This window comes from Nesoenas mayeri (genome assembly GCF_963082525.1).
Source record: "Nesoenas mayeri genome assembly, chromosome: 3".
Taxonomy (NCBI): domain Eukaryota; kingdom Metazoa; phylum Chordata; class Aves; order Columbiformes; family Columbidae; genus Nesoenas; species Nesoenas mayeri.
The window spans coordinates 22249970-22276030 of NC_137544.1; the positions used below are offsets into that span (position 1 = coordinate 22249970).

A 26061-nucleotide genomic window follows, 5' to 3' on the forward strand; every position below is an offset into this window, starting at 1 on the left:
CACGAAGATCAAACTTCTGTAGTGAGTGTGTAGTCACTTCATACCTCTCACACTGTTAAAAGCCTGTTGTTCCAATAGAGGCATAACTTACACCTCTCATCACTGTTTGTCATTGCTGGCATCAGTGCTGCTCAGAGCTGGGGGCTCAGAACTGAACTCTGAGGACAGAATACATTTCTACACATTCCTTATTTTTTTTTTGCCTACTAGCAATTAAGACCAGAATCTTCACCGCTGCTGTTGTGGGGGGGAAATGTTTGTGGAGATATGTATGGAAACAAATTGTTGTGATACTGATAGTTGTAGCGATAAATAGCAATTTAAGCACAACACAAGTTTAATATTGTTTGGGTTTGCTTTGTTTTTACTTTTGAGTTTTTCCTCTGTCCTCCTTGTTTTGGGTTAGCTGTGATTCTGGCCAAAATATTTCCAAATGGTGAAAAGTTTTATACAAACAGGGCTTTTCTGCATATGCAGATGAAATTTGTCTGGTTTTATTTGCCAGTCCCAGTAACCAAAATAATGGATTTTTAAGTTTTTCTTTCCAACTATAAATCAATGTTCTTTTCCTGAGTTTCTTTTAATAAAGAAAATGAAAATCTCTTTTTGTTTGCACAGCACTGAGATTATGATGTTTTCTTTAGATTTCCTCTTAAAAACACATAGGTAGAGATTTATATTTTCTTAGCCCCAAGAAACAGAGCAGCAGTAGTAAATTACGACTATAAATCAACAGATCACTTACATTTTTCAAATATAAGACCATGAACAAGTACATTCCCTTTGTTGTGCTTGAAGTTAAGCAGATGTTTCAGGGCACTGCTTGTGTAAAAAGCATGAATGTGCCGTATTGATATATATACATAGGTGCTGCATTGCTGATGTGGCTTTATCCCAGCTGTATTTATTTAAGGAGACTTCAGTTCAGTGACATGCCATCATTTTATTAATTATTTAAAAGAATATTTAATATTTTTAAATGAAATCTTTCTAGTAAATGGAATCTTTCCAGTACCACTGTTACAATTAGTTTAAATGACATAGAAGAATTTTCAGGAAATGTTTTCCTTTCATTCTGTATCTGACGGAAATACGCTCACCATAGTAAACAGCGTGGTTTTCTTGCATTGCAGCAGTGCCAGGAGTCAAGCCCTGATCGTATTACACTGTATGGTTTAATGATGAAACCCATCCAGCGCTTTCCACAGTTCATTCTACTGTTGCAGGTAAATAATGTTTACCAAAGGGATGCTCTTGTTTCATTCTTATGTGCTTTGCTTGTGGGATTCCATGGTAGCTGTCTTCTGCTGGAGGAGCACACTGCAGTGGAAGTGACCACTGGATCATGGGGAAATAACAAAGGAAAAGTTTCAGTGCATCGTCATAATGTGCTGATCTTGTAGTCTGATGGCAGGAACAGGCAGTAAATACACTGCAGGAAAATCTTAGTAAAGTAGATTTACTCTAGATTACTTGCTAGTTTATATTTAGCTTTTAAGTCACTTTGCAGTAAAGCTGTAGTTCAAATGTGGTACTTTTTTATGTGAATTAGTTGGCTAATAACATTTCAAAACACCACTGGGAACTTTGTGGCATTACTTTACATTTAAGAAAAATACAAGAGGAAGTAAATCCTGCCTTGGATGGTTTGGAATATATGTGGGATGTGGAGCAAAAGCTCACTCTGTACCTGTTTACGTGGCTCACAGGACCCACTGGGGTGCATTGCAGCTTCCTTTGACCCTGTTTTCCTTCCCGTGGAATCTGAGGATTTGGCAGGGAGTCCTCAGGTCTCCTCTTAACAGGGAGTCGAGCTGTAGGGAGAGCACAGTTTGCCAGTGCGGACCACCCTGTGCTGTTTGTAACTCCCTGCAGACCGCAGCAGGTCTGTCCCAGCGAGCACTACAGTGAGCTGTGTTCTGCTCTGGCAGGGGTATTGGACTAGATGATCTTTCGAGGTCCCTTCCAATCCCTGACATTCTGTGATCCTGTGAGTCACAGGGGACAAGCTTTGGGGTGTGGGTCCAGGGAGAAGGAGTGGTGATGGTCCTGGGGGGAGAATGTGGGTAGCTAGTCATGGTGAGAGTTTTTGAGTTAGCAGAAGAAACGGAGTGTATTGTGGCAGGAAGCTGTACTGAATATGTAGGGATTTTTTAAGTGCTGTGGGAAAGAAGCAAAAATTTCATTCATGTTGTTCCACTGTATGCCTACAAAAAGAAAAGATTTTTAGAGGCTTTTTCAACCTCCATGAAGTAACATCTCCTACTTTGGAATGAGCATGCTGTCAATGTTTTAGTGAGGAATAATAACAGTAGTAAAGATAATACAATATTACAACAGTAAATATCAGAAAAGTTTAATTCAAAATCATTGTTTACAGACATCTACGTGTCTCATTACTGATTTTCAAACTGTGTGTATTTTTTTATTTTCCTTTACATTTGCATTTTTTTACACTTATTTTCAAGTTCCTTTGCTGTACTTTGTTCCTGTGAATAAGCAATATGTGACCCCGTTCAGTATATTTTTAAAGAAATATTAAAGTATTCAGGAAAATAAGCAATGTGCTGTCTAAATATTCATTAGGTGTTCATTTGCCTTGTTCTTTAGTAGTACTTGGGTAAAAAATGTAGCAATAACATTACATCCTGTAATCTTTTGAACTTGACTTTGAAATTAAATCCGATTTAAAAAATTTGTTTATTTTATCACTTTCCCTCAGGATATGTTGAAGAACACTAATAAAGGACATCCCGACAGATTACCTCTACAGATGGCTCTTACAGAACTTGAAACACTGGCAGAGAAGTTAAATGAAAGAAAAAGGGATGCAGATCAGCGCTGTGAAATAAAACAAATAGCAAAAGCAATGAACGAACGTTATCTGAACAAGGTTGGGAAGTAAGAATGTGTGATGGAGAGTTAGCATATTGTTAGTTTCTGAGCCTTGAGCAGTCTTTAGACCAGACACCAGAGACACCTGAGGTTTTTCTGTAGAGCACAACAACATGGGGTTATTCTAGTTGTAGGTGTGAGATGTGAGGGACCTCTGGGACTCAACAGGCTCACGGGTTAAACCACCGAGTGCTGGAGCAGGTGACATGCTGAAATAGCAGCAGGAGTCATAGTGGTTTTTGGCAGTGCATAGATAAAGCTGCTTCCTCATCCTGTAGTGAAGTCTCATGCACATCTTCTCTTAAATTCAAAATTGAATTTTGAATTTATCCAGGAACTGAGGGGTTACTCCTGTATAAAGGAAGGAACCAGTTCCTTACACTGCAGTGCTTGTGACTGTGGAGCAGTTCAAGATATGCTGTTGAATGTGTCCAGTATCTTCCTTGTTTTAAGGAACGTCCCACTATGTTTCATTCACTTATTCAGATCATTCAACAGAAATGTCCTTAAAGAACTGTAGAAGACATTCAGTAGGAAGGAAGTAACAAACTTCCTAATTTGAGCTTGTTCATAGCTGTCTGTACTGTGGATATATGTATACTTGTCTTATTTGCATCATACATGTTTCTTCCTTTCCCATGAGTTGGGGCATAAGTACTTCAGTTATTGCTTTCATGAAATTACAGATGATTATACCGGACTCATTCTGGGATGGAGTAGTGGAGACATGCTAAAAGAGAGCAAGGAATACTTTGGTGATACAAGAAAACGTAGGTTTCAGGAAAAAAGTAGTCAACCAGAACACACTTGTTTTAGGCTATTTATAAAAATGGGATACTGAATTTGTTGTCGTACTGGAACAGTATTTCTATTCTAAGTGCATTAGAAGACAGATTCAGACATTTTACTTTCTAGTTTTAATACTCCTGCTTCTTGAAGCAGCTATGAGTCATCTATGAATGGCTGAAGGAGTTCAAGACACAGAATGTGTTTTTTAAATGGTGGTACATGTTTCCTTTTGTTAGCCTATATAAACTGTAAAATCTTGTGTGTTCTGCGCCAGGGGACAAATTGAGATATACCTGGATAGTCATTCCAAATCATGTAGGGCCCTGTGTGCCTTGTGGTTTAATAGTTTTGGAACAGTACCAGGCAGGGTGAAACAGGTGGTAAAAAAGGTGGATGAACTGGAAAAACAGGCGAGTTACAGACCACTCTGTTCTCTTGGCCGCTACAGAGGAGTATGTGACCTGTGAGGAACCAGTTCATGCTTGCACACGGTGTTGATACTCAAACCTTGAAGGCAAACAGCAGGAGCAACTCACACACCGTACATCATTTGTACACGTTATGTTCTCTAGTGCCTGTGGCAGCCGCCAGCCACGGGCTCCGCTGCCTGTGCCTGCCCAGGGGATGGGGCGGGTGGGGGTCTCTTCCTCCTCCCAAACCAGCATCCCCCTTTGGGAAGGCTGGGGTTGTGCGTAACGCTTACATGGGCTGTGAAAGAAGAGATAAGGGAAGGAAACAACAGAAATTTTGGATGCTATGGGGCTTTTATCAGTGTGCAAGATTTTCAAAGCAATTGCATTCCATGTTAAGACTGAAACCCCTGCAGGCCATATTGCAGGCAGCAGAAGTTACGGTTTCCTAAATGTAAAACAAATCAGTAAAGAGGCTTAATTCACTTGGCACATCCATCTGCAACACTTGTACTGGAATAGCAAGTGATAACCTGTTGTAATTTTTGTTTTCCACCAGTTGTTTGATCTACTGTGTATAATGTACAGTGTTGGTTGTTTTTAAACTCTAGCTACTCAGCAGCGGAAACAGATACCTCGTACGGACTGATGATATGGTTGAGACAGTTTACAATGACAAAGGTGAAATTATCAAAACCAAAGAACGACGGCTTTTCATGTTAAATGATGTGCTGATGTGTGCAACAGTAAATATTCGGTAAGACTTGATTTGTGTTTTTAAAATGATCATTCAAGCCTCAGCTGGTATAAATGACACTCAAAGAATTTTTACTGTTGTCTTTACCATGGCTAGTGCTTTCTGTCGGTAGTCATAATAAATGGTTGACTAGCTTTCTTACAGTCTGACATTTGGAACTTGTAGAGTAAATTGGTAAGAAAATTATGTTAGTTGGAGTTTACAGATAGAAATGTTCTTTATTGTCTAGTCGTTGCTGTGTATTAGTCTTTAGGAGAGCACAGGCATTCCAAGTTAGGGTTTTTTTTTCTCTTCTTCCCTAAATTCATACTGTCACACACAAAAATCTGTAACTTGACACATGTTGCAAATTTAAAAAAACAACACACAAAGCTAATATATGTAGCCAGAAAAAAGCTGGAACTCACTAACAGAGTTCCAGCTGGGGAAGAGTTATCATTTCCAAGACCAAACATTGAAGCATTAAAGCTGAGGTGCTTTGAAGAAAGCATTTTTTCATTGTGTCTTTCTGTGTTTTAGTTGGCTGTAATTTTTACTGTTACTATACTTCTGTGTATGCCAAGGTCACACTCACATTCAAGTATTGCTTGTACCATAAATTGCTTTGTGTGATGGTATATCCTGACAGAGAAAATGTAGACCATTAAAATCTTCCAATAACAACTTTTCTTAAGTCTAGTATGAGCTGATATCTTAGTTTATTACTGAAGTGTGAATACAGTACATATTTTTGTAATCATGTGAATGCTTGGTCTCATGTTAGTGAGCAAGAACGGCCATGTAATAACTGCACTTCAGAAAATGAATGAGCTTATGTCAATTATCCTGTAGTTCTTTTCCCTTATGAATTCTTCAGTTATTTAGTTACAGCTGGATATTTTCTCATGATTGTCTGCAAGAAAATTGCTGTTAACCATTTACATTTTAACTTCCATACCATCATTGTCCTGGATTTTCTGTATTTATTCCTGAAGTGGCACTATGCAGTCTGTTTCCCTTTTCCATGTGAAAAGTTTCTGGTTATGCCAAGTCTCTGGGCTCCTTATTAAGTTAATTCCTGTGGGCATTAACTGGTTCTGAGCAACCTCCTTTGGGATGGTAATTGGGCACACCTGTGTCATGGGGCTTGCGAACTCTGAAAACGTTTAATTGTGGCTTTCTCTAGCAGTTAAGGTTTGCTTTCCAACCCACTTATTTATCTAACAATGGTTTCTAGAGTAGTTGAATGCACTTTTAGGTTTATTCACTAGCAAAAAAAAGGTTTGTGACTTCCTCAGTGTTCAGCTGCAGGTGGCTCCACCTGCAAGCTTTGTGTGTGGGTTTAGAGTTTCTCCATCATTTCACAGACCGCTCCTAGATTTTTGCTGCAGAAGGAACTACCTTCATCATGCAAAATACAGTTAAAGACTGTAGGAAATAATCTGCCAGATTTCACATGTGACACCTGTATCCAGTCCAAAAAGTTTTTGTTAAAAATAAGCATATGCTATAGAATGTACCACTCACCTGTTTGGCTCGTGCAGGATGAGCTTTATTTATCTTCATTTTAGGTGTGTAAAAGTTAGAGGTCTTACCTACGATAGGCTTCTGTTATAGCGGTGGTTTTCAAGGCGCATGCCTGCAGATTTACCCAGGAGCTGTAGACTTCTTCAGAAGCTGCACACATACATGTAGCTGTGCAGTATGTATCAGCTCATTTCTCTTAGCCACCTTTTGTCTAACCTTTACGGAAAGAGTCAGATATCCCAGGAGCCTGGGGGTCACTGGTTCCAGTCCAGTTTTCTGTAGCTGGCAAAAGATCGGTATTTCAACAGAGCACGTGACCCTCGGAGGGTCTTTCTTCACATGTAGTCCAGATGACTGGCTTGAACCAGAAACCTGGCTTTTAAGTAGCAGGAGTTGGATGGAGTGGATACTATTCCTAGTGACTGAACAGCTGTGTCCTGCCTGGTCTTGTTTTCTTTCTTCTGAACTAGATCAAGAGTTTATAAATATTTACTTAAGCTGTGGCACTTGTGCATTTTATTCATAATTGCCTCTTCATTGAAACAAAAGTATGACAGTCTTGTGAATAGGTAGCTGACTAGCTGAACATCATAGTACGTAGGTACATAGTACATAGATACTATTCTCAATAAATACTATTTGCAGAAATTTCCCGAACATTTAACTTCAGTCATGCTTTCTGTGAATTAAACCTTTTTTTGTTCACTTTAACATGTCTTTTGTTCTTTATAATAAATGTTTGCTATATGTGCTTGAATGTGAATAGGGAATGAAGAAAAGAAAGGAAGAGGAGTATTAATGCCATTACTGTTCCAAGTGAGCTCCCTCTGTGTGCTTTTTCCTCTGAAATGCCTGTTGTGATACACTCTGCCTTTAGCAGCAGCAGCAGCTCACGTGGGGTTGCTCTCAGAAGCCACAGCAGTTGTGGAGGTTGCTGTAAAGAACATCCTGGGCCATGGGACTCAGCAGAAATGTTAGCTTGTCAGCCCTTGAGGAGTTACGTTGTCTTTCCTGCTGCCAGCAGTCAAAGGTCCCATCATCCATCCTTTCCTAAACACAGCAATTACTTCTTTTGAGCACTGTTTCAAGTACTGTCCTGAAAGACAGTATAATCCAAAAGAATTAGAAAAGGATGGAGCCATGGTATCATCCTAAGTGCTTGTATAAGGATGTCAAAATCCTCGTTGATCTTTAAAAGACAATAATTTATGTTTTGTTATGGAAATGTATGGACTGTTGTTTGCAGTCCTGTTTGTAAACAAGATTATCTGCACCTACATAGCTGCACTTTGCACTCACAGGGACAGTCAGTCACAAAAGCCAGCTTGATGCATGTATTTGTTTAAAGTTGTGCACAGTACTCAGACTGATAAACAGCAGATTTCAGAAGTTAAGATAATAAATAGGATGCCATGAAACATAGTTGCTTGTCACAACAATAATTTGTGCATCTTCCAGCACTTCCTATGAAAGCAGTGGCACCGTGACAACCGGCCAGAGGTATTTATTGAAGTGGAGCGTACCGCTGGGACAGGTGGAAGTCATAGAGTATGGCAGCAGCGAGGGCCAAGGCGAGAACTGCAGATTTCCCCCCCAGCACTCTGCTGAAAATGTCGTCCTTAACTCAAAGCCAAGTAAGTGACAGGAGTTACCGACCTTTACAGGCTGTTTTGTTAAAATCCATATTTGAATTTCAATGGGCTACTGAAATCAAAGGGGAAAGCATTTTGTGCTTGAAGACTTCTGTAACATGAACAGTAATATAATGTCTTTCTTTGGAAACTGAGAATCCATAAAGTTATAGCCAGTCTCCTGCCTTGCAACATAAATTACTTCCATTTGTCCTGGTTTAGTTTTATGCATGAATGCATAAAGAGTTTTAAAGCATGACTGTATGTGGGCATCAAAAAAGGTGGTTTTGGTGTGGTGTGCCAGCTGTCCCATTGTAGCTGGTCATGCATATGGTTTTTTTTATCCCATAGTTAAAGCATTTTTCTAACTGAAAATGACCAGTCACTCCATTGCTGTGGAGTGAGTCTGGGCACACAGTGGTTACTGCAAGGTAGTTAATTCTCTGAAGCCCATCCTGTCCCCCTCTTCAAACACAGTAACAAGTGCTTCAGAAAAAAAGCTTCAATTTTTATTTATGATTTTGAAACAGTGTGTCAAAAGGTATTTTCCTCCTAGCCTCTCTACAGAAAGGACCTCAAGGTCTGAAGTTTGCGAGTTATTTCTGTGCTTGTTAATCCTTCCTACAGGCCTGCCAACTACCCTCAAGAGATATATGAATTTCAAGAGCTTACTTGGTAGCTAGCCTTTCATATGTAATGAGTTATTTTTATATCCTATATTTTGGCTAAGTATTGTGGTTTTAAGTGCATTTATTATATCTAGATTGTGATCCCTATTAATGGACTGAAATTTACATGGGTTTCAGTGCTAGCTCTGGGTACTATTTCATGCTACATGTATTTAATATTACACTCTTGGCCTCATGAGTTTTCCTACAGTAGTGCTGTAAGGAGACATAAACATCCTACTTCAGAATGGTCTGAGGTGCAGCTGCAGCATTTGGTACCCTCCATATTCTTCGGGATTATTATTTTCAGGTCTTCTTGCTGCTCCCTTTGTAAGTAGCTACAGAAAAATTTTATAGGTACTTATGTCTCAGTTTCAAAGATAACTTCATTCTTGTAACTCCTTTTAAGCATTAATGTACTACTTAGACAATGAGATTAAAGCTCTTATATTATCATTTACTAACTGGTGTATGCATGACCCAAGAGGAGTGTGTATAAGGGAATGTGTCACTTAGAATTAGGGGTCTCTCTTGTAGGTGAGTGTGGGAGGAACAGCTTGTGGAATATTTGTACTGCAACTTTGTGCAGCACATTCACAGCTAATTAGACCAAATCCTTGCCTTTTAGCGAGATCAAGTGGGGAAGTGGAGCATGAGGGCAGAAAGAAAAACCTTCACCCAAGCAGTCCTGTAGAACCTACTTGAACATCTTGGCTTTGAGGTTTCTCAGTTTCATGATGTTTGGTGATATATCACAAAAAAAAAAGACTCCAAGATCCTTTTTATGAGTCAACTGCCATAGGCATATCTCACTGTTTATTATCGGCTAAATGCAATTGGTGCTTTCAGCTTTCTATGATGTTACTAGAAAGGATAGTATAGTTTAAAGATGCACTTTGGGTGCTACAGATAAATGAATTAGCTGAATTTGAATTCTTCTTGTACAGGCTGTAACATGCAACTTAGTAAAGGTTGAAAGGTTCTGTGAGTACGTATGAATCAAGGACATGCTTTAGTACTGTCCTAAGGTGGAAAGCAAGGGCTGTGTGAACTTGTTTTTCACTTGGCAAAATCATCAGTTTGCAGTTTTCTACCCAGTTCTGCCTTGCATACCAGTCTTTTGTCCCTGAATTCTGGAGGAGAATACATTTAAGGTTGTTAAGTTCCTGTCATTTTTTGAGCCCTTTTTCAGGAGAAACTCTGTGGCCTGTGGATGCAGGGGAGAAAGCAGGAAAATTTTCCTATTCAGCTATGCTGGTCCTGTCCTTGATGCTTTTTTGCCCAACTCCTGTTGTCCTCCCTTAGCACCAAAAGTCGACTGTGAATTGTTTAAGTTATGAACATGGAGAAGGATTGAAGTCTTGGCTGTTTGACAGAGTCCTTTGTTTGTGTGGTTCTAATATTGTTTCTTAGTGGAGTGCAGTTGTAACTTGTATTTGCTTCATATAATGATATCTAAAGCAGAAAGCATTTCACATTCTCAGACTTGAGGAATAAAAAATAGCATGTTTATTGTTTCACATTTGTCTGAGCAAATCAGGCAAAGTCCTCTTGCATGTGTCTGAGTTAGTCGTGCTTTAAAGTCTGTATGAGCCTCTGGACGGTTCCTGTGGAAGTGGTTCTATTACTCTGTGTGCGCAAGAGGCTTGATGTGATAATTTTCTTCCATAGAACCACTTGCAGAAAGATGCAAGATAAAGTTCTTCCTTAGAAAATCCATGTACTGTTTCTGATAGGCTATTGCTGTTCTCCTCTCCTTCCCAACTATTCCATGTGCAGAAGTACAGACACATTCACAGTACTGAAAAGCTGAATTAATGTAAGAAAAGAGGAATATTTTTGACGTGAAAAGGAAGTTGTATATTCTTGCTTTTGCTTTACCTGTGCTGGAAGAATTGTGTAATGGAGTCCAATAAGAGGTATTTGGAGTGTGTTTTAGGTGGTTATGGGAGCATTTGACTTGTGTTTATGGTATTAATAAGATATGAAAGCTACTATAATTATAGATGAGGTTGCTAAGAAGAAGAAACAAGAACTGTGATTCAAACAGGAAAAGAACTCAGCAAAAGTATTATGTGTAATATGGGGATGGCCCTGGGTTATAAACGGTTGAAATCTCCAAAGGAGACGCTTTCTTAATTACACATCTTCCTTATGCAATATTAACTAGTGAATTCTGTTGTTCCACACAGTTGTGTTGACACATGCATTGATTTCACCTCCTCTGTGTACTGTGGAAAGTAATGGAGTCAATCTTCGCATTTGGGATATTGGCTTGGTTTGGGTTTCCTTTCTTTTTCTCTCTTTCTTTTTTTTTTTTCCCAAGATAGCTCTAGGTAACCTGTTTATTATGGAGGTGTGGAAATAAACATTGAATTTAAGGGCTCCTGAATTTTAGTATTTGCTCTGTCACTGAGTTGCTTGTATGTTTGGGTGAGCCTTGCTACTTCTGTACCTCCCTTTCCCCACCTATACAATACACTGTGCTCTGGGTGGGAACCCTAAACACTCAAAGGACCTCAGGCAGCCAGTGTGTCTGGAGGGAGTCTAATGGAGGCCACACATCACTTAAACATGCACACAGGTAAACTGGTATCTTTGGTAATCATGTTTTCTCATGGAAGAATTGAAAGAGTAATCAGTGACTATTCAAATACTAGGTTATCACTGATTTTTGTTTTGTTTTGTTTTTTGTAACTTTTCTTTGTTATTTTAGATGCTTTAGGCATCTAAAGCAATTAATGCATGTGTTCTGATGCCATCTTTTTTTTGCTAATATATGCTGCTTCATCCTAAATGATCTTTAGTAGTTGAAGGGGTTTATCTGCTGGCTCTTTCCTTGGTTCTTGGTTTATTAGAGATTATATTTCTTATTGGCTTTTGAGGAAGTTTACTGCATAGGTATACCCTAGTGAATTATATTCATTCAGTCAAAAAGGGTAAGAAGTTGGATTGAGCTTTTGGAAGGCAGGCACCAAAAATGTTGAATGCTACCTGTGCTCTTCTGATAAAGAGGATGAGTGAAAGAGCAATGAATACAACTTTTTTTTAATATGTCCTATTAACATGGCGTGTTTTAAATATGTCTTTCCAAAAAATGTAAAAAAGTGTTGTCAAAGGCATATTTGTACATTTTGATGAGAAGTTACTATGTTCCCTCAGAAGAATCAGAAGTTGCCTTCAGTTGAAAATCACCCATGTATGCACAGAATCACTGAAAATACATGTATTTCACTGCCGTTTAAAGGGGAACATAGGAGCAACAGTCAAATACACTGGCTAGAGTTTTGGTTTCTTAGACGCCTGGCTTGTATCATGATGTTTGCAGCACTTGCTGTGAACTGTTGATGTGTCACGAAATGTGGTTTATATGCCAAGATGAATGTCTGTTTGGTTCCGCAGCAATAGCGACCACCCCGAGCTGTCTGTTCCCTGGTTCCCAAGAAAAGAAGGATTGAGCTGTAAAAGTTATTCACAGTGTTTTTATTTAAGAAGACCTGGCTATAGAGACTGTGTAGCAGCAAAGGGAGAGGGCTAAGGACCCTGCTGTTTCTGGGTGGGAAACCAGTGCGTGTCAGTAGTGCTCTGCTGCTGATCATGTTGATTAGGAGCCATACACAGCATAGACTATTACTTAAGCAAAGAACCATTTAATTTGAGCCATATGGCTAAAGGCTGAAAAAGAAAATGAGCAAGACCCATCTGTACTATATATCATGAAGTGATGAGCATAGGAGATAACAGTAAAATGAAAAAACCATTTAGCATGTTTATGGCTGCATTGTAATGTTAGTTTTACAGGTTTACAGTTCATAACTGATATCGAACCTTAGCACTGCTAAACTGTGGCTTCTCTCCTTTCCTGGTCAGACTTTCAGGGTTACATTTTAACTCTGTTTCCACTTGCCTGTGGTTTTGATGTCTGAGGTTTTTGTTTGTTGTCAGATGTAGTAATGACAGGATGCTGAAGTACAGGCATGATTCCTCTCTTTGGAGTTTCCTTCTGCTTGTTGCAGTCACTTCGTGTAGGTCTCCAAGTGTTTCCAGGGAAACAGGTAGGAATGTTTGATGGGCTGCAGTGTGCACTTGTGTTTTTGTTAATGTCTCGCTCAGTGAAAGGACAGATCGTCTCAAAAACAGAAATAGTGCAGCTGTAACCACCATTGCCATTAAAGCTGATTTTTACTGGTTTGTCTAAGGAGAGATACAGAATTGGGAAATGGAGAAAAAGTCAGCTTAATTATCGCTTTGAGGCTGGACAATCATAATAAAATGTCCAGGGTAAGCAAGACTAAATGTTAGTGGCTTATCAACTCTAGCATTGGTGATAAGGTTTTAAAAAGGATGATATGGTGTGAATTTCTAGGTGAACTAACTTTCACCTCTGTGACGTATGTATGGAGTAATAATGTAAATCTTTATTTTAAAACTATTTAAAACAGTACTGTACACTAAAGGAGATGTAATATGTTCATAAATGCACACTATCATTGATAGAAGCAAACAAAAGACCAGAGATTTTAAGAAAATCTAACTCCAGACAGCCTGTTCAGCTGAGCAAACTGGGTAATGTTTGATAGTTCACTTGTTATGTGGATATATGTTTCCAGCTGGTGGATTAGGCATAGAATAAATTAGGTGTTCCATGTTTGTCTCACCTACTTAGGATGAGATTCTTCTCTTTGCCTTTCATATTATTGATAGTAGTTATATGGCTTGACATTCACCTCCTCTGAATTTTTTTCTGTGTTGCCAGGGGTCTTAACCACATCATGACACAGAGTAGTAGAATAAGTAGAAACCTCGCAATGAGCAAGTATGAAAGAGGGAGGTAAGCTCCTCACACTACGCTTTCGACATGAGTTGTTATAGATAGTCTGGTGGGAACTCCGGTGTAAACTTCTGGCAGCTCTGCCAGTGTACAAGTACTTTCATCGTTTTAAATGCCCTCACATGTGTAGTTTCACTGCCTGTTTGTGCCAGGATTTATCTTCTCACATCTAGTTCCTCTCTCACCCTTTGTGCCCATGTGGGCACACCTCAGAGGTCCTTAGGAGAGCAGGGGCTTCCAGGTCCATGCTGCCCTTGGCCTTCACCTTCCCCTTTGGGACCTGTGAGAGAAAACTCTTTTTGTTCACTCTGAAGGCACTTTGCTTCCAGGATTTTCCTTCCCTGTGGGAACAGAGCCAGGAACTGGAGTTCCTCTGACCCATACCTGCAGTCAGTGTGTAGCTCAGAAAGACACCTGAGTGTTGTCCTAGCTAGAGTGATGCTGAGAAAGATGGACTGTGGGGTCCACACTTGTCAGCGTATCAGGGCTCTGATGTTTCTCCCTTGTGTTCCCTACTGCTTTTGTGTGTTCGGTTTTTTTTTTTTTATTTCCTTCATCATCTGTGACACAGCACAGCTACTTCTGTTAGCAGGGAGAATATGGCATTTTATCTCTGAAATTCCCTGTGTAGTCAGGATTAGCTGGAGTTAAATATAATCCTGAAGCCGTGCTCTCAGTGTATGAGCTACTTCTCACCCTCTCAAGAGGCTTTGTGTTTCCTTGGTATTGTATAATTTTACTCACAAATGGTATAACACAATGAATTTAATACCTTACTCAGTATTTGCAGTTGCAAGCTGTTGATTTTACCTTCACGTTAATCAAGCTGTGTGAATAAGCAGTGTGGTGGTTGGACTGTAGCTTTTGTGCAACCTGTCTCTTTGGTGTTCAGATCGGATACAATGAGCATATAGCGAGACAGGTCTGAGCATTCATGTAATTACCAGCTAAGAGCAAAGTATTAACAGCTGACAGGGAGGTGAAGCATGTTAAAAATACCTTGTCAGAGTTGAAACTTGGGAGGTTTGTTTCCCAGCGCTGCTCTATGTATACTGTGTGACATGTGGTACTCAATTCTTTGTGATTAGGACTTGAAGAATTCCTATCTTGCATGGCAGTGAGAATAAATACATTAAAGAGTTTTAGAGGCTCAGATTATCAGATTCAATAATTAAGCTCATAAAGATTACCTTTAGATGCTTATGTGATTAAAGTATGATTAGACTGAATAATGTAATTTCATGTTTATGCTAACACTCCTCATGTTGTTTGATGATGGTATGTCCTGACTGTATTGGTAATTAGGCTTGCTTACCCCATGTTTGAGTTTAGCAGTTTGTGTTCTACTAATCTCAGGGGTTTATTGCTTATCACTTAATACTATATATGTAGTTGTGCTGCTTCTTTTTGCACTAGGTTACTAAATCTAATTTAGGGTTATGCTGTAAAGCTGCGTTGTGAATAGCTGCTCAGTTTTTCAGTGATGGCTGCTAACTAAGCTCTTGTTTTCTGGGATCGTTACTGATTTACTATTTACTTCAATTTCCAAACCTGGAGCCTGATATGATTCTCCAAATATTTGTGCAGTTTAGACTTGAGAGTATGGGTTGAACTATGGTAGCTCAGATTTTTTGGGAGCATGCAACTTTAAAGATCATGAGTTGAATTTACCATGAAAGGACAAACATGGGTAAGGCAGAAAGTCTCTTTTATGAACATTAAATTGACCTGTGGGTTTCTTTAGGTCTTAAACCAGGATTTTGGATTCACAGGTTACTTATTGAAATTTTATTTTACTGAAATTCCAGTTGGCTATTAAAATGCTTTAATAAGGGAGAAACTAGAAAACATAACCCACCCACGTGCTTCTCTGAGGTGTCTATGGAAACAGGAGCAGCATGAGTGAGCAAGTGGAAAGGCACAAATAGGAGGTGGGTAGTGCTGGGGAGTAGTCAGGGGCTTTGCTTGCATAACACAATATGCAAGAAGCTTCTAGTTCAGCATCTAAAAATCAAAATCTCATGTGTTTTGTCACTGGCTTTAACACTGATACAGAATTTCCAGGCAGAAGGTATCAGAGGAATGGAGGTGCCTCTCTTGTGTATAGCTGGTGCTTGGGTTTACCAAGTTCTGTACAAGAGAAGGTTTCAGTGCAGCAGGGGATCCTCATCACCGGCCCTCCAGCAAAAGCTAGGTGTTCTGGTGCAAAGGTTTTGTAAAGGGAAAGGGAATAATACTTAACAATGGGCATCAGTATCAATTGCTAAATGAACGACTGTTCCTGCGGTTGCAAATATCCATACTATTTTGCCAGCTCTGTTTACCTGTTGCTGAAATAGATCACTTGTATATGAAAGTGTCATATAAAGGTCTCGATTTCTACTTGCACTGAGAAAATTACATCCACTAGGAGCTCCATAGGGAGAATGTTTCTCCTCTGTTTGACAAGATTTCTTCCCCAGAGCAGCTGTAAGGCATGTGTTTTGCATAACAGTGTATCTGTAGGAGCAGTATCCAGTACCACATGTAGGGGAAGAATTCCTCAATTGCGGTAATTGAATCTTGGACCTTATTAATGGTTTCTGCTTTTCCTTCTTTAACTCTCAAGATCTCCAGAGAACAGGAAGCTCTTCTACTTTAGGTATAACTTTGTCTCTCAGTCTCCATTCTTGTCTTAATGGCAGGAATCTTAAATTGAGCAGTGGGATGCTCTCATCCTATTGTCACTTGATGAAAAAAATCAGTGAAACATTTCCAGTACAAATGAAGTGACATTTAAAACAAAACAGTTGAACAGTTCTGACTGCACTTAAGTAGTTTAAAATGTATTACTGCTACATCATCGTAGTTTAACCTAAACACGTTAACAGGCTCATGAAATCTGTCCAGTTTATTATGAACTGATCAAGAATTCATCAGGTATCATGATGCTTTGCTTTCCAGAACACCGTACAAGCTTCTCCAGTTTAAATGTAGACTTCAGTGTTGCGGAAGGGGCCTATTATTTATTCTGAGTGCATAATTCTACGCAATACCAGTTTGTAATGCCTTCTTCAGACACAGCAACTTTAAAAGTTACCTCCCACGTACAGAACTTCTTCCCCCATCCCAGGTGATTTTTATGCTCAAGATGAGGATTGAATCTTTTCCAAATCTCTTTCCTTCATAAGACTTGATGTTTCAGTATGCTGCCTGGATGCACACAGATGGCTCAGTGGGAGGAAGCAATACAAATGCGCTCAGCCTTGAAGACCAGATTGCAAATGGCAAGTCAAATTTGGGATCTGCCAGCCTTTCAGAGTAGTCTTCAAATCTGGCATGTGCTTCAAGCGTATCATTAATTTTATGTTACCCTTCAATAATACTGGAACTGTAGCCTTGTTCAGTTTCGGTTGTGTTTTTCACATGTGAGCATTCGTGAGCTTCTATTTCGTGTAACACCAAGTCTGACTGCAGGACTCTGTGTCTCTCGGAAGCAAAGTAATCTTTTTAAGGACTTTGAATGTCCTTGACACATCAGTTCTGACTTCATGTCAATATGACTTTTTCCAAAGTAATTTATATTGATGGATTGTGGTTTTGAACTATGTGGGGAAAAGGTCATTACTATAATCATACTCAAGGCAGATCTTGTCAAGATTAGATACTTTGCGGTAAAAGAGATACCCAGGAGTATATCTAATAAGAGTCTTTGGCTTTAACGCAATATGTAATACAGCAATATTTGCAAGAATAGTTGCAATATTGAGAGTATACTGGATGAGGCTTTTATTTTACTTGCACACCATTTGGATTTATATAATATTACTTGAAAAAAAATAATGGTAATTGGGAATAAACAGGAGTTTAGCATGGAAAGGGCCAACCAGAGCCATTATGTTTGCTTACCCAGGAGCAGACATTTAAATTATGGGTGACTGCATCTACTCTAGGCATTGTAACGCTTTCTTTTTCCCCCTTAGTAGCATAAATCTGTAATAAAATAATAATTCGCAAGTGAAAATTGGGGCACACAGCAAAAGCTACTGGTAAATGTGTACAAGTAACAAATCACCACGGTAAATAAATGTCCCGTAGTAGTTGTTTGAGAGGAAGAATAGTGCATGATCAGTTCAGGTCTATGAAATCCAATATGCTTGTGGTGCCTGTGAGAATTGAAAATTCAGAGGAATGGGAGCAGCTGCCCCAGCAGTGCCCATCACAGCCACTGCTGCTGGTACAGGGAGGGTAGAAGGGGCACATCAGACTGGCAGCGCAGATAGGAGAAAACTCCAGTGCCATGGGAGTCTTATTCACGTCCTATTACTCGCTGATCCCAGAGCACAACAGAGATCCTCTCCCACTCTGCCCACACCCAAGCACAAGACCACAGATACTTTTCTTGCATGTGTATATTTATACATGACCTTCCAACTCCTAATTTTGCCGAAGCCAAGTTAAACTGGCTTTAACCACACCCAGGGAGTTTCCTGCAGGCTTTGAAAACGGCTGGATGTAAATGGGCTAAAATTGCTTCTGTTTCAATTATAAGAATTACTTCAAGGCAGGCAAAAATGGTGAATTGAAAGCTGTGGTGCTGAAAGTAACACCGAGAAATGAGTATAAGTATTCAGTTTTATACTCAAATATATCTTGATTTAGGAGCAGTTGTTACAAAAAGCAGAATCTTCCCAGCCCAATTTTACATAGCAGCAAAAATCAATTTAAACTTTAACCTCCTTTCCTCCTTCTAAATCAAGTGGCAGTTTTGTGGATTTTTTTAACCTTGAATATATTTCATAATAATGCTGAGCAAGGAATTAGGTATTTTGCATGAATTACTGGTTGTCGGCAATAAACTTGCCTGTTGCAGGGATGCACAAATTCCTCTGGTAACATCTTAGCAACAAAGGAGTTGATGAAAAAAATTCCTGCTAACTTACATGTGGCCAAGATTTCACCCTTGATCTGTAGGTGGAATGCAAAAAACGTTGCCTCCAAAGCTGCATATGTGGTTATTGTTTACAGCACGCTGCCTCCTTCTTGCCTGGGCACACCATCCTCTGTAATGTGTAGGATGTGTAGAGCTGAGGAGAACATTCTCTGTACTTATGGAGGGTTTTTTTCACATTGGAAAAATAAGTTGTTTTGGAGCTTGATAATTTGCAAGAGTGGCTTAGAAATAGGAAGGAAATGGCTTTATCATTTGTGAAACATTTCAGAGTACAAAAAGAAACAAAGCACATATCTGCTTTGGAATGAAGCCAAGAGTTTTTCAGTGCTTTCTGTGGGGGGAAAAAAAAAAGTGAACACCCACCCCAAAATAGCCAGCAATCAAATGGTCAGGGAACGCGTGTGGGCTGAAGCAGCCAGTCTTTGGCTGTGAACTGAGAAATGCATCTGACGAACAGATTAGTGTGCCCCCCGGCTTCTTCACCAGGAGAAACCCTCCATCAGACTATTCTCAGATGGGTCAACTGGTAGCCAACATTTAACCACCATTTTAACTCCTATTTTAAAAGACATTGTGAGTAACCCTCACAGGACCCAGTTCTGAGATGAAGTTGCTGTAACTTGTCATTCATTATCCAGACACAAACCAAGTGGTCAGTCCTTGGAGGGCTCTATTCTGATGAGTCCACCATTGCTTATCTGAGAAACCCAGTTATTTTTGTGTTCCAGTTCGTACCCACTAAGGACCTCCATGACAGAGTGATATTAGCTGTGGCTATTGATCTAGTCCTTGGTTGACTATTAAAATTTCTTCTTAATTTGACTGTTTGTCTTTTCTAGAACATCAAAGGATGGAAGCAGGCTCTCTTTAATTATTTATTGATTTGCTTTTTGGCTTCCTTTCCTGTGCTAAGAATGTGGTCTTTAATGAATGAGCCTAAACTGATTTCCGTTTGGTTTTTCTGTGTGACAAAATTTCAGATGGCAGCTTGGTTTATTTGCTTTGACACTCTCATTGCATCCTTTTTATCCTGACTTATTAAAAGCTTATAAAATATTCATGATACAGACAAAATGGATTCAGGTGACAATTATTGCATGAAATTCGATTCATGCCTTATTCCCAAGGCTGGAACAAGGATATTTGTAAGAACATAATAAAGCTCCAGGAAGAGTGTGTATATACTGTACAGCGCAAGCAGTTAAATCTTTCCTATGGCCTCAGTTGAAGACTATGGCATAGAGTCTTAGAGCATCTAAGAGTTGTCTGAACTCTTGCTGTTAGATGTTGCAGGTTAGTGTCCATTTTCCATCCTGCTTCCAATAATAAAATGAAATGTCTGGAAACTGTGCCTTTTTGAAGCTGCAAAGAGTGAGTGATCGTGGCTTTTAAAACCTAGAAATAAGGTAATTCACTTGAGTAAAAATATCCGTCCTATACAAGGGAACCCTCACAAACTTTCAGCTTTTCATGACCTGGTAGTTGAAAATTTTTCTCTTGGTTCAAACCTACAAGGATAAATTTCAGAAATATTTGTAGTACGTTTTTCAGTGCAGCCGTTTGGCTTGTTTAGTAGTGGAGTTCATAAATGACAGGTGAGTGGACTTTGCCAAAAACTCAACTAAACTGCCAATTACTTCTAATCAGTCTAAATTGTGTTTTGCAGAAGTTATCTTTTTGTTACAGAAATTTGGGGCAAGAATGATTTCATTTGTGTTCTTTACAGTGCCAACACATTAATCATGGCTTTTGGCTAGCTTTTCCACCCCTTTCTTTGCAAGTGGCCTCATCAAAATCAATAATTTGATGCATTTAGGAACTAGCAATTCTGCTGCTTAAAAAATTAGTATTGTAGATGTTAGTAAGGAAAAATGTGTAAGCTAGCAGAAGGGGGATACGAGGAGAGAAGTGTTCACAGATTTCAGATGTTGATTTTCCAGGTATTTGGTTTGAAGGAAGTGAAAATGCAGCTTAATGCAAGTATGTAGCCTGCAGTTCCAAAGAAGTGTTTAATTTTATTTTTTTTTTTTAAACAAATCTGCAGACATACTCTACTGACCGTAATCTCAAAACTCTTAGGTCTACTTTGCAGTAATTTCTTTTCATTGTGTACGATAAGTGTAATGATCTTTTCTTATTCACTGATTTCTTTCTACGAGTAAGAAAGGCTAGATTGTTCTTTTAATTAGCATTCAGAACAGGCAAGTAAGAGTGATGAAAGTTGCATCTTTCTGTGGCTTGGTAAACAGTAGTAAGTGCAGTCTTCCCCTGTTAAGTGCTCCAGGGCAATACACAGAAATCCTTTCGTTGATTCAAATTACCAGAAGATTTAAAGGCAAGAGAATAATATGAAATTTTATAGGAATGTGCAATATCTCAGGTTTATGTTGCATTTTCCTGCAGTGAAGGTGAGAATTCAGAGACAAAGCAACACTTAACATTTTCCTTGAGCCTTGAAATTTTATGCTCTTTAAGGCTTAAGGCAGTCTCCCAGCTTAATATAGTGAATTATGCTGAAGTATCCAATAGTGGCCTCAATCTGTATGATGGCTTCAAATAGGAAAATGTCTTTAGAAAATACTTACTTTTATACATAACTGAGACTATATGATTGATTTAAGGAGAATTGTCTTGTGCATATTTATTTTCATGTTTATTGTGGATGATGCTATTCTTGATAGCTTCAAGTTGGGTTTGTTGTGTCCCTGAAGCAGACCCAGGGGAGGGAGGTGCTGGCGGTGTCTCAGCTGGCAGCTGTGCTGTGTCCACAGAATCACAGAATGTCAGGAATTGGAAAGGACTTCGAAAGATAATCTAGTCCAATCCCCCTGCCGGAGCAGGAACACCTAGATGAGGTTACACAGGAAGGTATCCAGGCAGGTTTTGAATGATTCCAGAGGAGACTGCACAACCTCCCTGGTCAGCCTGTTCCAGGGTTCTGTTACTCTTACTGAGAAGTTTCTTCTCAAATTTAAATGGAAGCTCCTGTGTTCCAGTTTATATCCATTGCCCCTTGTCTTATCATTGATCGTCACCAAGAAGAGCCTGACTCCATCCTCGTGACACTCACCCTTTATATATTTATAAATGTTGAGGTCACCCCTCAGTCTCCTTCTGGCTAAAAAGACTCAGCTCCCTCAGCCTTTCCTCATAAGGGAGATGCTCCACTCCCTTAATCATCTTTGTTGCCCCGTGCTGGACTCTCTCCAGCAGTTCCCTGTCCTTCTTGAACTGAGGGGCCCAGAACTGGACACAATATTCCAGATGTGGTCTCACCAGGGCAGACTAGAGGGGAAGGAGAACCTCTCTGGACCTACTAACCACCCCCCTTCTAATATACCCCAGGATGCCATTGGCCTTCTTGGCCACAAGGGCACAGTGTTGGCTCATGGTCATCCTGTTGTCCACCAGGACCCCCAGGTCCCTTTCCCCTACACTGCTCTCTAATAGGTTGTTCCCCAACTTATACTGGAACCTGGGGTTGTTCCTACCCAGATGCAAGACTCTACACTTTCCCTTGTTATACTTCATTACATCTTTCCCTGCCCAACTCTTCAGCCTGTCCAGGTCTCGCTGGATGGCAGCACAGCTTTCTGGCGTGTCAGCCACTCCTCCCAGTTTGGTGTCATCAGCAGACTTGCTGATAGTACACTCTATTCCCTCATCCAAGTCGTTGATCAATGTATTGAATAGTACCGGTCCCAGTACAGACACTTGAGGCACTCCACTAGATACAGACCTCCAGCTAGACTGTCCCTGCAGCTGGAGCAGGTGACATGGTTCCTGTCCCTCCTCCTGACCTGTCTGCAGAGCCAGCATTTTATTTAGATTGTGTTCTTGCCAACACAGGGTTGAAAATCCTTATGCTTCAGGGGAGTTGTCTGCCTGCAGACCAGCTTCCAAAGCTGTGGTTGAGGGTGAAAGATCCATAGTTTGGATGCTGCATTGCGTGAGTTAAATAATCCGCAGGGGCTTCCCGGAAAAGTGACCCAGCCCAGTTCCTGTCATTCAGCCCAAGGGAAACATGCTGACCCTGTGTGAGCCAGTGTGGATTTTTTGGGTAGAGGGAGAGTGTTGTTTCCAGAAGAGCTGTATAGTCGTTCTGCTCCTGACATGGAGTCTGGGAGTCAGGGCATTAGCAGGACTTTGCAAGCTTTGTGCCTTTAAATAGACACCTTATCCTACCAATCAGAATACTTTTCTGAGTTAGTGTTGTTGTATAAACATATGTACTTCTTGGTGGTTAGGCCAAAATATTTCTGCTGCTGTTAAGATTTGTTGATGATCTCAGTGCAGATCCTTTGTTCACTTAGCTATGTTTGCAATAAAATTTCAAGTGGTTCAGTGAAACCGAAGGCTCATGTTAGAGTTAAGATACGAATATATGATCCAGAACTGTCCTGTGATTGATTAAACAAATTTTGAGTTTTAAGCCATCATAGTGAAAGCTACAAATAATTTTTTTGGCTTTGTCATGTGGCCAAAAGCAAGCTGCAGGAAGGATCTGAGGTGTAACAGCAAGTGCGCTGCTTGGTGCGAAGCAAAACTGCCATCTCACTGACAGATTTTTGGGGACAGGGGAGCTTTGGTATTTGTCATGGTTGTAGTACATGCTTATTAAAACTACACATAATGCTCTCCATCATACCAGATGAACAAACTGGAATCTTAATTGTAACTACAGAAGGAGTGATAAGGTGAGCTAAAAGGGAATGCCTATGGTAATACCTAAACATACAAAGCTGATATGTGGTAACATTCTGCTGTCTATAATTTCCTGGGAAGCATTTCATAATTATCTGTCTGCAGATTCATTTAAGGCACCTGGGGCAGCAAAATGAAATATTCATGATGTATATATAAATAAACCACTCTGATTTTCAGAAATAATGAAGACCCTATGTGCACGCTGGTGCATTAGTTATTTTTACAATCTAGAGAGAGCCGTGCCAATTTTGATAAGCTTGATTTTCATAGTGTTAAGAAATAGCAAAATATTTTGATACTGTTATATTTGTCATGCTTTCCTCTTTCAACTGAGAGTGACATCTTTTTATTATACATAACCTTATGTTTTTATTTATTTTAGACAAGCTCTATATGGGACCAGGGCAGCTGTACCATGATCTGCAGAACCTCTTGCATGACTTGAATGTAGTTGGTCAAATTAGTCAATTAATAGGCAGCCTTAAAGGAAACTATCAGGTAATAAACAAAGCCGGATTTATTTTTCAAACACGTACCTGTTGTAAAGTAGCATAATTGTCTCTCCCTAGAATCTGTGCAAGACGTTCTTTAGCATTCTCTGTAAAGAATATAATAATTTTAATCTCTAGTAATTCATTTACTGTTAACTGTGTAGTGTTATAAGTAGATTACGGCTGTCTTCTAATCTTGTTTTTCTTTATTGTTTTTAAGTGTAGGTGAATACTACAAGTGTCTGCATTTGCTCAGTAGCTGATAAGCTTATATGGAAACAGAATTGCATTTTGATCTTAAGAAATTGGATTCTTGCAGTTAAACAAGGCAGTAGGAAGATGGTTGTTTGGAGGAAACTCTTGATGCCCACCCGAGCTCATAATCCTGGCTTTTGGGGAGAGCTGTACTTAAAAATGAGTGCAGATTACAAAAATATAAAAGGATTTTTCAGAGTAGTTTTGAAAGTAATTTGTTCGGCTTTGTTCACATCCCTTTTGTTTAGTTTGTGTTCCCACAAACAGATATAGTACTTCAACAATGAATTTCAGAATGAGTTCTCCACAGTCCTAAGACTTAAAAAAATTTCTTTTTACGTTTTGTTTTATATGCTTTCTGTGTGCTTAGGCACAATTTTTAACTCCTACCTGCCACCGTAAATACATACCTGTGTGTATGAATACATATATGAAAGCTGAATTTCTCTGGAGTTATCTTGGCTTCAGAGTCAAGGGATTTAAATAAAATGTAACCTTTTGTGAAAATGCATACTGTGTCGGAATTTTATGGAAATAGTACTTTTGGGCAAAATTTCACAAGCATTTGAAGGTGAATTTCAGCTTCATTATTAGCAATATGTATATCACAGATGCCATAAGAAACTCACCTGTTAACATATACAAAACCTTTCTGCCTGTATTTCTCATCAGAGCTAATGACATTTTGAAAACTTAAAATTCAGTCAATGTTTCCAGGTAGAGATGGCAAAGATAATTTGAGGAATGAGGTTGTCTTGTCTATTTTGAAAAAGACTTCAATTTTCATAAAATTCTGACTGTGGAAAATCATTATACTTTTGTGTATGAAGACTCATTACTATTGATGCCGTGTCGCTCAGGTGAGCCTTTACCCTCTGTGACCATGCACTCGGCTTGCAGCCACAGAGACAGCTCTCATGATGGCTCTGTAAACATTTTGGCTCAAAGATATGAACAAGTACATATTGGCAGCATTATTTGCAAATATTTTAATGAGATTTTCTTCAGAAACAGGATTTGTTGGCTCTGTGTAACTACTTATTGAAATGAAGGGGTTGTGTGTACACCTGATGCAAATTTGCATTTTTTAATCTGACAAATGCTTGGGAATGTCATTTGTGTATCATCAAACTCTATGCAATGTGAAATTAAATCACCAGAGAGAATATGTTAGCAAATTTTTTACAGATATTTTGGAAACGTGTTTACCGATATGGCTAAATTATCTGTGAATAAAATGTAGACTAATTGAGGGCCAGGTGCCAGGAATTGTTTGTTACATGCAGAGATCACCTTAGTTAGCCTGTTGGAAATAGGCCAGTAGGCTGGCGCTGAATCTTAGCTTTTTTAATTTTTCAGAACTTAAACCAATCTGTAGCCCATGACTGGACCTCAGGTTTACAAAAACTGATTTTGAAAAAAGAAGATGAAATCAGAGCGGCAGATCGCTGTAGAATTCAGCTGCAACTTCCAGGAAAACAGGACAAGTCAGTAGTAATCTTGATTACGAAACTTTCTAAATGAGTTTATGTATTAGGCATAGATGTACCAGGGATGACTTGGGAATCTGTAGCTTTTCTGCCTCTTCTGTCTCCATAGTTTGCCTCTGACTTCTGCTCCCATGCCACCAGGCTGGGAACTTGCATGTTTTCAGGGCAGTGTTGTAGTTTTTCTCCCTTTCTGCAATCCTGTGTTCCAGATGCAAGAAGCAAGAGAGGAACCATGGCAGAGACAGCTAGCGGGGAACAGCCCTGGTTATGTTGCTTCAGCAAGGACGGTGTTCTTATCGTACCATTTCATGTAAAGTGTAGGAAGATGGGCATCTGCTGTATCACAGGCTGCATGCTTATATCATAGCTGTGTCTTTGAGTGTTAGAAAATAATGAAATTTCATCTTGCTTGACATCTCTAACCTTGACGGTATCTCATACTCAGTGCACTTAGAGCGGTGTGTTTTTGTCTTGCAGGTCTGGGCGGCCCACTTTCTTTACAGCGGTGTTCAACACATTCACCCCTGCCATCAAACAGTCTTGGATCAACAATTTACAAATGGCTAAACTGGCCCTTGGTAATTCTTAGTTACTTACATTTCCTATCAAGTTCAGGTAGCTCTCAATGTCAAGTGTAATTTCTTTTATTTTTATTTTTTAGAAAAATGATTGTGAAAATATATTTGCAGATGTTAAAA

At 39.4% G+C, this 26061-nt stretch overlaps 1 protein-coding gene across 4 annotated transcripts in view; it reads left to right on the forward strand.

The window, feature by feature from the left end:
• Positions 1–26061, forward strand: part of ARHGEF10 (Rho guanine nucleotide exchange factor 10) — a gene marked incomplete at both ends in the record, with an annotated part of 97522 nt that overhangs the window by 38640 nt on the left and 32821 nt on the right. For all 4 annotated transcript variants that reach the window (XM_080341829.1, XM_080341830.1, XM_080341831.1 and 1 more), the window contains 7 exons: positions 1134–1226; positions 2723–2893; positions 4706–4851; positions 7816–7991; positions 23510–23625; positions 25233–25360; positions 25841–25941. In XM_080341829.1, coding sequence (XP_080197955.1) covers positions 1134–1226; positions 2723–2893; positions 4706–4851; positions 7816–7991; positions 23510–23625; positions 25233–25360; positions 25841–25941 — 931 coding nt within the window. The remainder of the gene's footprint in view (positions 1–1133; positions 1227–2722; positions 2894–4705; positions 4852–7815; positions 7992–23509; positions 23626–25232; positions 25361–25840; positions 25942–26061) is intronic.